The sequence below is a fragment of the Squalius cephalus genome, assembly GCF_949319135.1.
Source record: "Squalius cephalus genome assembly, chromosome: 5".
NCBI lineage: Eukaryota > Metazoa > Chordata > Actinopteri > Cypriniformes > Leuciscidae > Squalius > Squalius cephalus.
This window is the reverse complement of record NC_137126.1, coordinates 20,159,347-20,175,979: the sequence shown is the minus strand read 5'-3', so window position 1 is coordinate 20,175,979 and position 16,633 is coordinate 20,159,347. Positions and strand designations below refer to the sequence as shown.

Genomic DNA, 16,633 nt, shown 5'->3' with positions numbered 1-16,633 from the left:
ATACATGCTCCCAGGATGTGATACGGCATCATGAATATTTAACAGCCGAGTGAATTGTACTCCTTAACTCTCCTATTCTGGGAGACTTTAATTGCGCATGCCAGAAAGATAAGAATTTTGGTACGGAGGAAACATTATATAACATATACAACATTTATATGGCTTAGCTCTTACAAAAAAACCCTTAAACCTGATCATATTCAGATTTTAAAAATGTACTTGAAATTTTCAAGTTGAGCCACCACATCTAAGCAAATTACACCTGATTTATACAATTCATGTCTGTGAAAGAAATAAAACAACAATGCTGACAAATACGTCAGAGTAAAAGACCCTGTGAAAAACACTTGACGAGCAAGGTTTTCATTCATGGGGTAGGCTACTACTAGAAGGTTTGGCAGGACAAAGGGTGTTTCTTGTATTTGTGACATGTTTTCATTTTTCTTTTTACATGAATTTAACATGATAATGTACAATGTAAGATGTCACAAGCTTTCAGGAGGTTCTATTTGTAACATATAGGCAAGGACGAACCGGAGAGAGAATCCACATGCAAGCACGACTAATAAAACAAACAGGTAATCCAGGGCAAACACCGGAACTCAGGACAGGAACATGAAACAGCTACAACGACCGACAACTGAAGCACAGAGGTTTAAATACATAGGCAAACAAGCTAAACAAGATAACAAGGGGGCGTGGCTAATCAGAAACACCTGGGGAGACTAATAAACAAGAAAAACTACATAGGACTACAAAACATGGCACAGAACAGGAAATAACAAAAGTCCACACAAGACAAGGGGAACACAAGACAGGAATCATGACACTATTGGTGGGAGGGACATTCTCATTCTAGAAAGCTTTTCATTGGACAAAAATCTGTGCAGTGCTGGATGAGTCATCAGTGTTTTGGGTCCTTTTTCTCGAAAGAAAAAGACTATTTTAAATGTCCATATCTGGTAAAAGTACACTAGCAAAGGGATTCCCAGAATTTTTTGTCAGCATTAGTTAAACCAGGGTTCTCAAGTCTCACGCATTGGCCGTGAGACACACGCAATTCAACCAGTTCACACGCTCACACGCCACACCATGAACAGTGTTTCTCACGCTGAAAAGGCAATGCCAACCAAGTGGTCCTACAAGCTTTATATATAACGTTGTATACGAGGCGCAGGCACACAAAGTGAAGTTTCCTGCCGTTTCTTGCGTTCGTTACTAGGCAACATAGATGCGCGAACACACGGAAGTTGACGGAACATTCTCGGCCACCGTACGTTCGTTACTAGGTAACCAACAACATCGCGCGAACACACGTCGTGATGATGGAGAAGGTAAGTTGGAAGAAAGCTCGTCTAACATTTTTAAGCTAGAACATTTAATATATAGCCCATCGTATACATTATTATTGATGCAGTCAAAAACTCTTTGCAACCAGGCCAGAAGCTTTGGCTCAGTTTGGCTAGCTTACGTTATCTGAAACTAATGGAAATGTTAGTAGGTATGGGAAGGAATGAAGATGTATTTCTTCATTTTATTTTAAATAAATTGAAATTTATTTATTTTATTTTAAATTATATATTATACTGTATTAATAGTATTTCTAGTTACATTAAGGCTACATACGTATTAATGCAGAGTGCTCTGGGTAATATATATCCTGTCAAAACATACATTAATCATTGCCATTGCATTTGTATTTTTCAAACACTTAAAACACAAAACACATTTCATAAGCTGGAGTGTGTACTCTTGTGTACACACACACACACACACACACACCTTAATAATACTCTAATATGTAATTTGTTCACAATGTCCCACCACACAATAAATCATTATACCGTTTCGACTAGACACATTAAAAATGCAAATATATTTGTTTTTCCAAACTGTTTGGAGCAATTTGTTATATTTTTGTATAACTTATTTGTAATTTTGAAATATAACATTAAAGAGTATATTTGATGTGATGAATTTCTCTGTCATTTATCAGATTTACCAATTGTTATAATTTCAATTTGTGCTGGTTAATTATGAACAATGGGTAAAATTGGGCGGCGGGGCTCCATTAGGCTCCTCCCCCAACCACATGTGATCTCACCCCAAGCTTTTGATAAAACTTGAGAACCCTGTAGTTAATATTTTTATAATTTAACAACACATTTGCATGTTTATGTTTTTCTGTTTAATGGTCAGTTTGGAAAACCCTGCACTATTGCACACAGATTACTCAGACAGACATGGACAAAAGCCCATAAAGCCTTGAACTAAGAGGGATTAAAAACACTGTTTAATTAAATCCTTACAGCAGCGAGTTTAACTTTCATAACAATCGTGCTTCACAGCTTTTACTCAGGGCAGCTCTAATTACAGGTTATCAGAGTAAAGCAGAATCAGAGTGTAATCGGAGACCTGTGTGTGGGACGTCACTTCAGTGGTTTGTTAGACAATAGGCTGAAGGCAGGTATTAGCGAGAAAAGAACAAACACCAGTTTAGACTTCCACTGTATAGAGAATATGTGGTTGTCATTGTCTTTTAACAAACATGCAATGAGAATTTACATCTGTAGTAAAGTTGTTATAGATTTGGACTGATAAACAAATGGCTGCAGGGTCAAACCTGTGGGACAATTGTTTATCTATCAGCAATATGTCTTCGAGCAAAGCACTTAATCCCAAAGTGGGGCTGTCCCTTTAGTTTAACATGGTAGGGTTTTTTTTTTTTTTTTTTTTTTTTTTTTGCTAAAGCATTACACTCTAGGAAACATTCTGAAAATCTGGCCTTTTGTGATTTGTGATTGGGCCTTAAAGGTTGTATTTAGCTGGTTCTTATTCATCCCATGAGCTTCAAAAGTCTTGGACTTTATACTGACACCTATTGGTGTGAATGTATTAAGTTTATTTACTAACTGCTGTTGTTTGATAGCAAAGCTGATAGTTTATATTTATGTTGGTGGTTATGTTTGAGAACTGGCCAAAAGCAACAGCAATATGGTTGGTTACCCATATTCTTCAAAATATCTTATTTTTTGTTCAGCACAAGAAAGAAATTCATGCAGGATTGGTACAATTTGGGAGTGAGTAAATGATGACAGAATTTTTGGGTGAACTATTCCTTTAAGCACTACTAGTACTCAGTTGTGTAAATTGAATGACATATTTTTTCCAATGTGAGTGAACATGACAAGATAAATATAATTTCCTGATATTGAGTTCACCCAATTATGAAAATGATGTCATTTACTCAACCTAATTTCATTCAACCCAAAAGACTTTTGTTCAACTTCTCACATGTCACACAAGTATAGCTTCTGTTTACCATTTAGCAGGGTGAGTAAATGAATTGCAAAAATAAAGACTATTTCGATGGTTTTCGAGGTTTCCCACACATTCCTACCACCCCTTCAGGCCAGCCCACCTTCCACCCCAATTATGCAATGGTGGAGAGAACTATTAAAATAAAGATGCATTAACATTGCGATTCATCTCGACAAAGCAACCGAAATTTCAATTTCCTAGAGAGTTGCTGATTTCTGGTGATTTGAGTGACAACCAATTTACAGCCTAATTTACAGGTGGATGGATGGGACACGTCCCGACCACATTTACCAACAAGTTTTGACCCCACCACTTTTTGAAAAAGCTTGCAGCTATATTTTAACCATGATGTTATTGTTTGTACATCTGTCATTGCACATTTCTGGTTTGACTGGAAACATGCAAATACTACAGATAAGGTTTTAGCAAAATACTCGAAAACTACAAAACTCTAAACGAAACTTTATGCAAATTAGCAGTTATATGACGTGCCAACTAACATGGTTGGATTGGATACAGAGGTCGAGTAGGAATTAGAAGCAAAAGGACCAGACACTCTGCAATTTTGACTTCAAATAATGTTGTGGACCTCCAGGCAAATTTAAAGTAGACTTCTGTGCTGAGGATGAATCTGAATGGCACTTCAATTTCTCTGGAAGGTTTGCCTCAGTCTGTCACAATAATGCCACATGAAACAGCCCTGTTAGCAAACTATGATATCATGTAGGAACAGAGGCCATCTGGTATGCATTGGTACGCTAAGCATGGTTTTATGCATTTAACTAATGCTAATTTGTAAACTAGCATCAACACAAAAACAATATGTTTTTTAAAGATCACAAAGACCCCAACACATCGATATGAACACAGAGTTGACCCACTTGTGAGCTTAAAACACACACAAGCGTTTACCTTTTCTACTCTCCTGCTCTTACAGACACACACACAAATAACAAATGAGCCAGACTTTTTGCAGGGAACGCTGAAAATATCCTCTTAAAACTAATCTTTAACATCAAACTTGTCACCATTTTAAGTCTGAAACATGAAAACACATACAAGATGTATCAGGTTCATGCATGGTTTACATACAGTTCATTTTTAAGTGTTTTTAACTGTCTTCTCTAAGGTTAAACAAACAAACAACATCACCTAACAAAGCCTGGGTGTGCTGTAGCTTGTGTTACACAAACAAACAATGCAATATGGATCCCAGTGGAGCGGAGAATCCATCCACACAACTGCTAATTGATGTCCAGTCTGCCTGAAGAGTTAACGTGAATCGCATTTGCCTCAATGCAAACATCCATGTGCGAGACTCAGCCCTGTGCAAATTAGATTTCACACAGTGGTGAACCGGCCTGCTCGCAGCCAGCATTTAATTATACTTAGACAGTTTATCTACTAGCTTCAAGAAGACTACTACTCCATCATTGCCTTACTTTTTAATCTTTATATTTTTATGGATGCAAATGGATGTTTGAGGAATTCTTTAACACTAGAAGTGCCAGAATTCCATACTAGAACTGCTGCAAGCGGTAATTTTGACCGCTAGATTCCAAACTCTATATCTTTAATGATAAATACCCAATTGAGAGATTAATGCATTTATTGTATTAGGATATCTTTTAAAAACAAAATAACACCAAACTGTACATTTAAATAAGTTTAATCATACATTTATAAATAGTAATATCATTAGTAGCCTGCCGTAGGCTAATTATTGCATATTCACAACAGATATTTACATATCCATTCAACATAACTCAGAACAAGATAACAACTAAAAGTATCTTATTTAATTACTAAACATTTTATTTGAATAAAATAACAGAGAAAATAGGCTAATAGAAAAAGCTGGAAACAAGCTGATCTAAAACAAAACAAAGAAGAACCAAGAAGGAAGCGTAGGCTAAAGAAACATAAAAACACTTGCCTATATTACAAATTGTATGTTAACTATTTACATCAATATGTGACCCTGGATCACAAAACCAGTCATAAGTCGCACGGGTTTATTTGTGGCAATAGCCAACAAAACAATGTATGGGTCAAAATTATCAATTTTTCTTTTATGCCAAAAATCATTAGGATATTAAGTAAAGATCATGTTCCATAAAGATATTCTGTAAATTTCATTTATTTTTGTGAGTGAATGCAGCACAATCGCGAACATAAATGGACAACTTATGTTTCGACTTTTTGCACTCTCAGTTTCCAGATTTTCAAATAGTTGTATCTCGGCCAAATATTGTCCTATCATAACAAACTATACATCAATGGAAAGATTATTTATTCAGCTTGTCAGATGATGTAGAAATCTCAATTTCAAAAAATTGACAAAGTTGTCCATTTATGTTCACGATTGTGCTGCATTCACTCACAAAAATAAATGTTTTATATATTTCCAATAGGAAATTTACAAAATATCTTCATGAAACATGATCTTTACTTATAGCCTAATGACTTTTTGGCATAAAAGAAATTCTGACCCATACAATGATCAATGATAATTTTGCAATGATGCCATAGAAGAACCATTTTGGGCTCCCCAAAGAACCATTATGTTGTTAGTGTGAAGGTAATTTTAATACTGAAGTACCTTTTTCCACTATTTTCCATTTTCCACTATTTCTTCCACTATTAAACATGAATGCTAATAAAGTTTAATAAAAGTAATATTCTTAACAGCTGCCTCCATTAAAAAACACAAAGCAAATATTAATGGCACTGCAACTAATTAAAGCAATATTTCCAAAGGTTTCCTTCACTGCAAAATTTTCATATGATTTCTTCCCATATAAACAGTATTACATAACAGTGTCTTCTCGGGTGCAAATTTGAATGGATGTCTGTGGTAATGAATTGCCCCGTGTGTCCACTCATCTTTCACTTACCAGACACATTTTTCACAATCAGAATCTAAATGTCTTTATTTTCTGCAGAGAACCCTGTCTGAAGTTCATAGCTTCTACAAAACAGTGAGTGGATCCTGAGCTCCACTACAACAGACACAGACACACACACACACAATGGCTTAAACACTTACACACTCCATACTGGATCAACACGTCCTGCTTCAGCACAGCACACCACAGTTGTTCTGATGACAAGGGTAGAAATCCAAAAAACATTTCATCCAGTGCATGTGTCTTCATAATGCTCACTGAACCCAACTACACACACTGCTACCCTTTATTACACACGGCTCATGCACATTCATTAGTCCTTTAAAACAAACTCAAACATATTTACATGAGAAGCAGAGATGTGTTTTCATACAGCTTCATTTGCAAGTGCATTTAGACCCTCTTTTCTTGATAACTGCCATTGAACTGCAAATGTTTTGCTGAATTACCATGTTAAAACGTTTAATAAAGGCACACCTTTATCTTATAAATATTCACAGTCCACCTGTTTCTTTCTAAAAACGTTGCCTGTAAACACACACCAGAAAACAAACTAGTGATGTGTAGGGTTAAATTACAGTTTTCTTCCATGTAAAATAACTCCATGAAGGCCTTTCATCCTGTAATTTGTTAGCCACTGTTTGATAAAAATGAAAGCAAGGAAGAAAAAATGGTTTTATAAAGCAGGCACTTCATGTGCTTTCAACAGGCCGACAGAAGCGGAGCCCAGAGAAGTCTAATAAACATATACATTACCCAGAGAACAGGACGCACATGTTTGTTTTGAACAAAGAGCAGAGTTTACCTTATAATTTATTATTAAATAATTAAAGAAATAATTTACAATTACTCAATTGCATGTCAAAAGTACAGGTTTAAGAATTACAAAAACATATGTATTAACTGTTTGTCATAATTAATAAAAAAAAATGAGAAGAAACCATATATAGTGTTTTTTTTTTAGTTATATATAAAATGTATTCATTAATTAATATAGAATTTAATTGTAATACAATTATGTTATATTACTACATCTCATTCCTGATTAAATTAATGAAATTGAATTGTACAGAAAAAAAAAAAAATTAATGTTCAAGGCTATTTCATGTCAATGGCATTTCCTTGGCTGGCACACGACATGTTCGTAACTATAATGAGCCACAGAAAGATGATGTCATGACAATGCTGATTGGCTGACCAGAATGTGCACAATGCCAAACCATTCACTAGTGATTACAAATCTGTAGAAAAACTAAAAAAGTGCCAGGACATTATCTGATCATTTATGGACATTTCCTTTAACCCTAAAATACAATGCAATGTGTAATTCAAAATATGGGTAAAACACCTGTGAAAAACCAATATGCCTATGGGAAATTCCTTAATATTATCACAGCACATTTGGCCCTGTTTTTAGGGACATTTGGACAGTGTATCCAATTCCTGAGCCGTGACATCAAGTCCATTTCACGCTTTTAAGAGCATCTAAAAATAATTAGGCACTAGTTGAACTTCATCTATAATTATACTTCACGCGCCAAGATGGGAGTTTTGACATAATTTTGTGTGATAAAATTGTCCGTTCAAGCGAAAGACGACGTGAAAGAGAACTCAGTATTCGCGTGTTGTCAGTTGTGGCTTCTGGGCGAGTACCGAATTGAGCTCTTTCGTCTCTTCTTGCATTTGAATGTTTAAATTAACAAGGCTTAAAAACAAGTGCAAATGATAAACTTCATGACGAGATCAGGACAGTGACCGTTCCTTCAACTCTTGATAATTGGGCAGTCCTTATTGTCGAGCCCTGCATTTAGATCTAGCAAGTCAACTCTCTTTACGTGGCATGTGTAAGCCTCTCTCTTTCTCTCATGTTTGAGTGCGTGTGTGAGAGAAAGTGACAGAGGACGCTCTCAGCCAAGCGATGGTGTGTAAAGCTCAGCAGGCAATCTACACTAAACTTATGTTTTGCCTTTAACTTAATCACAGGTCAAGTGAAATCGTACAATTTACTAGCCAGTGGCTAATAAAAGACATTCGTAGTCGCCTAGCATGAAATTGAGTCGCATATGCGAGTGAGTTACTGAGAGGCTGCTCATTGCAGAGCCAATGGGTGGAGCGTGACGTCTGGGGGGTATTCCAGAAAGCAGGTTGTGTGACATAACCGGGAATGTTTAAGGGTAAGTAAGCGGATAACCTCAACTTTAGGTTCCAAAAACAGAGGTAACCTTCAGGGTAACATAGCAACTTACTCTCAGGCTCCAGTGGGCATGACAGATTGCACATAATATTATATAATAGTTATATCGATATATAAAGCACTATTAAAACAACACTGTTAGACTTTTCAAGGGTTTTTTACAGTAACTTACTGGCAACACTGTTGCCAGTAAGTTACTGTAATTAAGATTTACAGTACATTACCGTTTTCAGTTTTACAGTATGGTACTGTAATTGTGTAATACAGTGCATTACTGTAAAAATGAAGTTAATCAGTACACTACTGTAATTATTTTTTATTTGTACTAAATTAGATTTCATAATTTTGATATATAATTCATTTTATTTTTTATCCTACATAAATACTACTAACATACAAACCAATTAGACAAAGTTATTACAAAATACCATTTTTTTATTTAAAACATTTCATATACAGTGGTGGTCAAAATTGATGGCACCCCTGATAAATATGATAAAAAATGGCTGTAAAAAATAAATCTGCATTGTTTATCCTTTTGATCTTTCCTTCAAAAAATTCGCAAAAATCTAACCTTTCATTGAAGTAAAAGAATTGAAAAATTGGGGGGGAAATCACATTATGAAATAAATGTTTTTCTCCAAAACACGCTGGCCATAATTGTTGGCACCCCTAGAATTTTTTTATGAGAAAAATATCTCTGAAGTATTTTCCCTTTAATATTTACCTTTTTTAGCACACCAGGGTGACTAGGAACATGAAACTGTTCAGCTATGACTTCGTGTTTCACAGTTTATATATGAGGAAACACAAAGGCCAAATTCCCTTAATCATCCATCACAATGACTAAAACCAAAGAATATAGTTCTGATGTGCAGCAAAAGATTGTTGAGCTTCACAAAATAGAAAGTGGCTGTAAGAAAATATCTAAAGAATTGAAAATCCCCATTTTGACCATCAGGGCAATAATTAAGAAGTTATAATCAACTAAAGATGTTACGAATCTGCCAGGAAGAGGACGTGTGTCTATATTGTATTAATGGACGGTGAGGAGGATAGTTTGAGTGGCCAAAGACTCTTCAATAATCACAGATGGAGAATTGCAGAGATTAGTTGAGTCTTGAGGGTCAGAAAGCCTAAAAAAAAAATTATCAAACAACCCCTACATCCCCACATGTTGTTTGGGAGGGTTTCAAGAAAAATCCTCCTCGCTTATCCAAAAATAAACTCCAGCATATTCAGTTGTCAGACATGACTGGAACTTCAAACGGCACAGGGTTCTGTGGTCAGATGAACCAAAAAAAGGGCTTTTTGGCAGCAAACCCAGAAGATGTGTTTGGTGCAAACAGGGATGAAGAGTACCCAATGCCTACGGTTAAATATACTGCTGGATCTTATATGTTGTGGGCCTATTTATTTGCTGGAGGTCCTGGACATCTTGTTCAGATACATTGTATTTTGGATTCTAGCAAATACAAACAGATAAAAAATCAAAACCTGACAGCCTCTGCAAGAAATCTTATAATGGGCCGTGGCTGGATCTTCCATCAGGACAACGGTCCAAAACAAACATCAAAATCAACACAAAAATGGGTAACTGAGCACAAAATTAAGCTTCTGCCATGACCATCCCAGTTCCCTGACCTGATGAGTGGAGTGAACTGAAGAGAAGAAGCACCAACATGAACTTGTGAATCTGAAGGATCTGGAGAGATTCTGTAGGGAGGAATGGTCTCTGATCTCTTGTCAGGTGTTCTCCAAACTCATCAGGCATTATAGAAGAAAACTCAGATCTGTTATCTTGGCAAAAGGAGGTTGCAAAAAGTATTTAATAACAGGGTGCCAACAATTATGGCCAGCGTGTTTTGGAGAAAAACATTTATTTTATAATGTGATTTACCCCCCACTTTCAATTCTTTTACTTCATTGAAAGGTTAGATTTTTGTGAATTTTTTTAATGAAAGACCAAAAGGATAAACAATGCAGATTTATTTTTTACAGCCATTTTTTATCATATTTATCAGGGGTCCCATCAATTTTGACCACCACTGTGTATCACAAAATATACAGTCTGCCAAAAATGATGTGTGAAATTTTTACACATTAATGGGTGAGTTTAGGGACAACGTTTTTAGTGTTAATTTTAACTCATTCATTGTGTTAATGATTTTAACAAAGTAAATATGTCAGAAAGATTAGCACAAAGATGTGTAAATGTGTTAAATTAACACATTATGTGATGTCCTTCACTGCACACATTATTAAAATCATACATAAAATCATAAACAAAACGTTAGCATTTGACAAAATGAATGTGGAGTCATTGGTTGTTTAGCTTATACAAGTATTATAATGAAATATCAACCATTAGATTCATAAAACTGCAGAATATAAATACATTTTTAAGCAGTCAAAAAGGAAATGTCCAACACAGGACAAAACACAGTTCTTTTCACAATACATGACACATAACCCCACCTTCAACATAATTTCACTTATTTACAAAAATGTGTTGGATTCATGTACACTGGTGGCCAAAAGAAGTATTTAAGTGTCTTAATGTTTTTGAAGTCTCTTTGATTCTCAAGAAACATTTCTTATTATTATCAATGTCTGACTGTCTACCCCTCAGTCTACTTCTACTTCTACAGTAAAAATCATCATCAAAATAATCTTTAAAAAGTCAACACAATGTTTTTGTCCACCTTTGCGAATAAATGAACTTCTCCAAAGATTGGTTCCTGTTCAGAACTTGACTGACAACATGTTCCCTGATCTGTATGCGTGTCCACAAACACAAATGTACTCGGTCCTTCAGAGGAGAGGCGGTTCCAACACTATATACTGTAAGAGAGAGAGAGAGAGAGAGAGAGAGAGAGAGAGAGAGAGAAATAAATATTAGTGTCAAAATATTTTTAACCTCCTTTTTTTACATTTTTATTATTATGTTTAAAATAACTTAAGAATATATATTTGTAAACAGCTTTGGCAATAGCATATTCAAACATTTCAACTGAACTAAATTAAATTATTCCAGATTAAATTTTAATACTTACAAATCCTAAATTCTGTCCAAAAATGCTGAGATCCATAGAGAGAAAGACTGACATCGATGATTTAGCCCATTTCAGCTCATCTGCAGTGAAGGGGTCCCTGTCTGAGACAAAATATACATTAAGACACATGCAAGAAATCACTGAGTGATGACCGTTCTCCTTCCTACAGTAGTTAACCCACCTGTGCGCTGATGTTAGGACCTTCTTGTTCAGGTGGGACTGCAGAGAGTCTTCTGCCTAATAAAATATCAAAATAATGCAAAAATATAAACTTAAGTTGTTTAGAATGCTAGATTTGGTATGAATGAATTAGTGAGAGTTTTACTGCAGTGCTTACCTGGATACATTTAATCTGGTGAGACTGAACATAGAAAATGGTCCATCTTCTGATTGGTTCATTTGCTGTGTAATAAATATAAAGTTAGACATGATGCAAAGGTCACTTATTTGATATAAAGTTAGCCAATTTTATAGAGATTTTAAAAGATATTGTACCTAGTCTGCACCAGTGGCTCCAAAGCACTTATCACTTATTGCTAATCATTTCAGCAAACTTATGTCAAAATATATCACAAATGGCCTAACGTTAACTTATCTCCGGAATCTTGCTAGAAGTCACTGGCGCGAATTGGCGCTTTGTTGCAGTTGCCTTTAAACACATACAAAAATGGAAGTAGCCTATATTAAATTCCATTAAAAAAAACTATAGTATGTTATAGTTTGCAAACTAATGCTAAAACTACAAAGGTGGCAGCTAGCCAAATAAAACTTAAGGTTAGCTAACATACAATGTTATTTTCTCATCAGTAGGCCAACATTATCTACAACCAAAACAGAATTTCACATTTATTGTTAATGTAAACTGTTGATCGTTGGCGTATTTTAACTCGACAACAAAGTCTGTAAAATGAAACGTTAGCGCAGTTTACTGTGGTAAAGTTCGTTAACGTTACCGCCATGTTGACGAGTATAACAGGTTAAACTGGGCACATTCCTGTCAACACACACAGAATGTTTTTTTTACCTTGCTTGCTGGTCTCTCTCTCTCGGTGAAGTGAATTCCATCTCTTCCCCGGGCCAGACACGAACGGCGCGGTCCAGCAAAAGACAGACCCCACTGATATTACACTGGATGCTCCGGCGAGACACGACAAATCCCAGACAGTGTATAGTGATGCGCCGTGTAATATTTCTGACGTACAGACGGTAACGTTAGTCCAAGCGCTCGCGCTATTTCTGGCAAGGGACAAACAGGTTTACATTTTGTCTGGCCCGGTCGCTGACAGCCTCTGACTGTTAGCGTTGTAGACACGTGGTGTAAGGCAAAAAATTAGGAAATAAAAAGCACGACGGAATGGTGCCAGCCAGAGAGGCCGTTACGTCAAATACAGTAGTATACAGCAAATTTAAAAAATACAGTAAGTCTCTGTATGTGGTGTTAGACAAATACAGTAGTATACAGCAAATTAAAAAAATACAGTAAGTCTCTGTATGTGGTGTTAGACAAATACAGTAGTATAAAGCAAATTTAAAAAATACAGTAAGTCTCTGTATGTGGTGTTAGACGTCACAGAAAATTCCCATGATGCAATGGATGCAGTTATTTACTGTAAAGAGAAATAGCAGTATATACTGGGGGATTTAAAGTAAATAACTGTAGAAATTACAGAAAAGTCTAACAGTGAAGGTAATGTTTATTTTATTCTACTATATACTGTATATATATATAATCATCTCATACATCATTGATCTGCATTCAGAAGTTTGTTTGTTTTATTTTTGCAACAGATTTTCTATGCTATATGTCTATAATAAAAGAAAACATGATATATCTTACTTTTCAAGCAATGTGGAAGCAAGATGACTAAACATAAAAAAAATTACTTTTACAGCCATGTTATCACAAACTGTTAATTAGTCTAATCAGTCTTTCTTTTTATTATATAATTAGCTTTAAACAAACAAATAATATGGTTCTTTTTTACCATGATTAAAGATTATGAAACTAAAAAATGATTCCACAAGCACCAAATACGTCACCAAGTAAATCGGCATTAAACAAAAGATGAAAGTATATAGCGCGTTTTTTCTTAGCATCTGCTGAACTTAATCCCGGATGCGTTTTTGGAACCAGCATACCTCAAGTAAGCACGGTTTGGGTTAATCAACCAAGAGTTCAGGTTATGTTTGACAGTAAGTTAACCTTGCTTTCTGGAATACCCACCAGCTACCCCTCTCTGGATGTAACCCTATCGCTAAAAACACAACTCCACCCATTAGGTCCACAGAGGTGGAGCTGGACATCATTTGGCTTTTACTCGCATTGTAGAGGGTTGAAAAAAACAAAACTAAACTAAAATCTTATTTAACATCCCAGAAATACAATAGGACTTGACTTGAAGGTGAATTGCTCACAAGAGAGATAAACCTGCCCTCGTGCCAGCATCTTGTTTTAGTCTTATCTATAACCCGATCTCATCACAAACCTACACACGAGATATCAAACCTACAAAGTCTATTATCTAGAAAAGCCCCTGAGTCATTCCCGGCTTGTGCGTCCATCCCATTTGTGCAGGGCATGAGGATATTACACCGGCATTTCTGCACCAGGCAGAGAAACACTACAGCGTTAAGCACATTTATGATGTTATGTGGTTTACACATTTCAGATCATTTCCTATGAGTCAGGAAGGCAGGCAGGAAGTTGACATCAAACTGTGATGGTATGGAATATTAACTATTCACACAAGTAACCAAGGACCTCAAGTCACATACATGCACAACCTATTGTGGTTTACCATTCTATTGTCAGGAAATGTGACTCAGTTTCTCACTAAAAGAAACAGACTGACTGAGGGAGTGTTACTCAAAGTGCTTGGAAACTTGTATGTTTAAACTGAATTAGAGTACTAAAGCTAATTCAAGCAACATTCTTAGATCACTGCAGCTCTGAAAAATGAGGGAACTTTTTTTTAGTAGTAAAGGAAGGTTTATTTTGAGTGGCATACCCAGGTAAGTTTACTCAGAGTAAACGGATAACCTCAACTTTCGGTTCCAAAAACGGAGGTAACTTTCAGGGTAAGGAAGTAGCCATAGCAATTTAGCCTACTCTCTGAACTCTCTGGAGCAGGATTTGTTCCAGGGTTAGTTTGTTTCAGAGGTATTCAGCACATGATGATTTTATTTTATTCTCTTCTCACACATCGAAGATGTGCATTCAAAAGGTTTTTGAATGAAAATATGTCATTTTCTATGGAATGTAGAAAATATGTGATACATCTCACAACAAATGTGGAAGAAAATTGGCTAAACATAAATTTTTTTACTTAAATACAGCCATATTATCTTTGAAAGCACAGACCGTTTTTTATGTCAATCGATATGTATTTTTTTATTGATATATTATCAAACAAACAATATAATAATTCGTGTTCAAATTATGAATAACACTAAATGTAAATCGCTATTAAACAAAAGAAGAAAAAAGAGGTATGGCGAGCTTCTCTTTAGCATCTGTTTCCATGGTGACTCCTGGATTCGGCGCTCGGTTGAGAATGTCTTTATGTGGTCACTGTTAACTCTGAGTTTCATACCTGGCCTGCTTTGGTCATTAATAGAACAGCATGTGTGTCAAAACATCAGAGATTGTGAGAAGTTAAGAGGAACCAAATTAGGCCAACACCAAATGAAGATTGTGAAGCGCACACGACTGAACTGAGAATGTATTTTCATCCGTACGTGTCATTTGAAGTCAAAAATATACAGGCGAGCGAGATTGTTTGCTGATCAGAATATCAGCAGGAATACACAGAGTGAAATTTCTTTTAGAAAACATTGCAATAAACAATAGAATAATATTAGGTAACTTACATTTTAGACATAATATTCCAGTTAGTTTGTGTATTTTGGGCGCCAACGAAAATAGCTAAAAACAAAGGCAAAACATCTCAAAGCAATAGTACCATCAGTGTGTGTTTTATGAATGATTCAATGTTTTTGAATGAATTAATGACTTTTGTTGAGTGAATGATTCAATGACTCAGGCAGACTTAGGCAGACTTAGACTTAGGCAGCTGACTTGTTTCCTCGCTGCTTTATAGACAATTACTATGCAGGCAGCATTTGCGCACGAATGTACCTCACGAAACCGATTTCGGACAGACTTCTGAGGCAGCCTAACAGTTTAATGATCTACAGCAAAATACAGCGAGCTTTGGTGAGAACTAAACAAATATTTAATTACTACAGTAGCAATTTCTCAGAAATGACAGCAGAAGTGGAAAACGTTGGTCAAAAACGTTCATTTACACACAAACACAAGCAACAAGCAACCACATCTTTCAGACGCCATCTTTCTTTAGCTCAACTGTCACCGAATATGTTCACCGAATGGAACACGTAGGATTGTGGCATATATTAAAGGACATAGAACAGTCACTTAATTCAATCCTGAATTAATCAGTGTTTGAACAAATAATTTAAGTTAATGAACCAATTAATCACACCTAAAGACTGTCGCTTGTTGAAACGGAATGACTAGATTCTTTAATTTAGTTTTTTGTATTGTGTTTTTATATAACTATATGTATTAAAGGGACAGCCTTGATAATTAAAGACTATGCAGGCCTGACACTTTGCTAAAACAAGTAGGCATATTAGCTAAATAAATTGTCTGAGAGCCAGAAAGTACATTTACTGCCAGAAGCTTCTTCCACACGCAGCTGGTGACAGAAACCTCAATGGTGAGGTAATAAAAACGTGATGACAAGACTCAGGAGCAGTAATGGTTGTATACACTCTTCATGACCTTACATAATCTGTTCTACTCTAAACAGAAATCACATAGATCTAAATGCTGCAATCTCTATAATTCATGGAAAATTAGACCTGTATCTGTTACATTTCCAAACAGAACAACACAGAGGAAAAGGACCTCAATAAGGCAGTAAGGTATTATATAATTGCTATGGAGGGAAAGATATGTAAAAGGGTTTAATTATGGATCAGGCTAAATGGGTCAGTGATTCTTTCTTTGCCTTCTCTGCATACAATGTCACTGAACTTCTCAAAGCCCACATACTGTATAGTATTTCATACATAGATTTTGATCTTTCTATAAATACCTGAGTCTTCATATTAAAAAAACCTATTGC

The 16,633-nt window shown here is 35.7% G+C and overlaps 2 protein-coding genes across 4 annotated transcripts in view; both read right to left on the bottom strand.

Annotated features, from left to right (window-relative positions):
• The window catches only part of mctp1a (multiple C2 domains, transmembrane 1a), a 302,675-nt gene that overhangs the window by 279,843 nt on the left and 6,199 nt on the right, over positions 1-16,633 (bottom strand). The window lies entirely within an intron of this gene.
• Positions 10,400-13,784, bottom strand: LOC307158281 (uncharacterized protein; the record flags this gene model as incomplete). The annotated part of the gene is made up of 6 exons (XM_079870715.1): positions 10,400-11,268; positions 11,481-11,577; positions 11,662-11,717; positions 11,818-11,882; positions 12,505-12,716; positions 13,684-13,784. 6 exons carry the CDS (start codon positions 13,782-13,784, stop codon positions 11,239-11,241), a joined length of 561 nt encoding a protein of 186 aa, XP_079726841.1. The 3' UTR covers positions 10,400-11,238.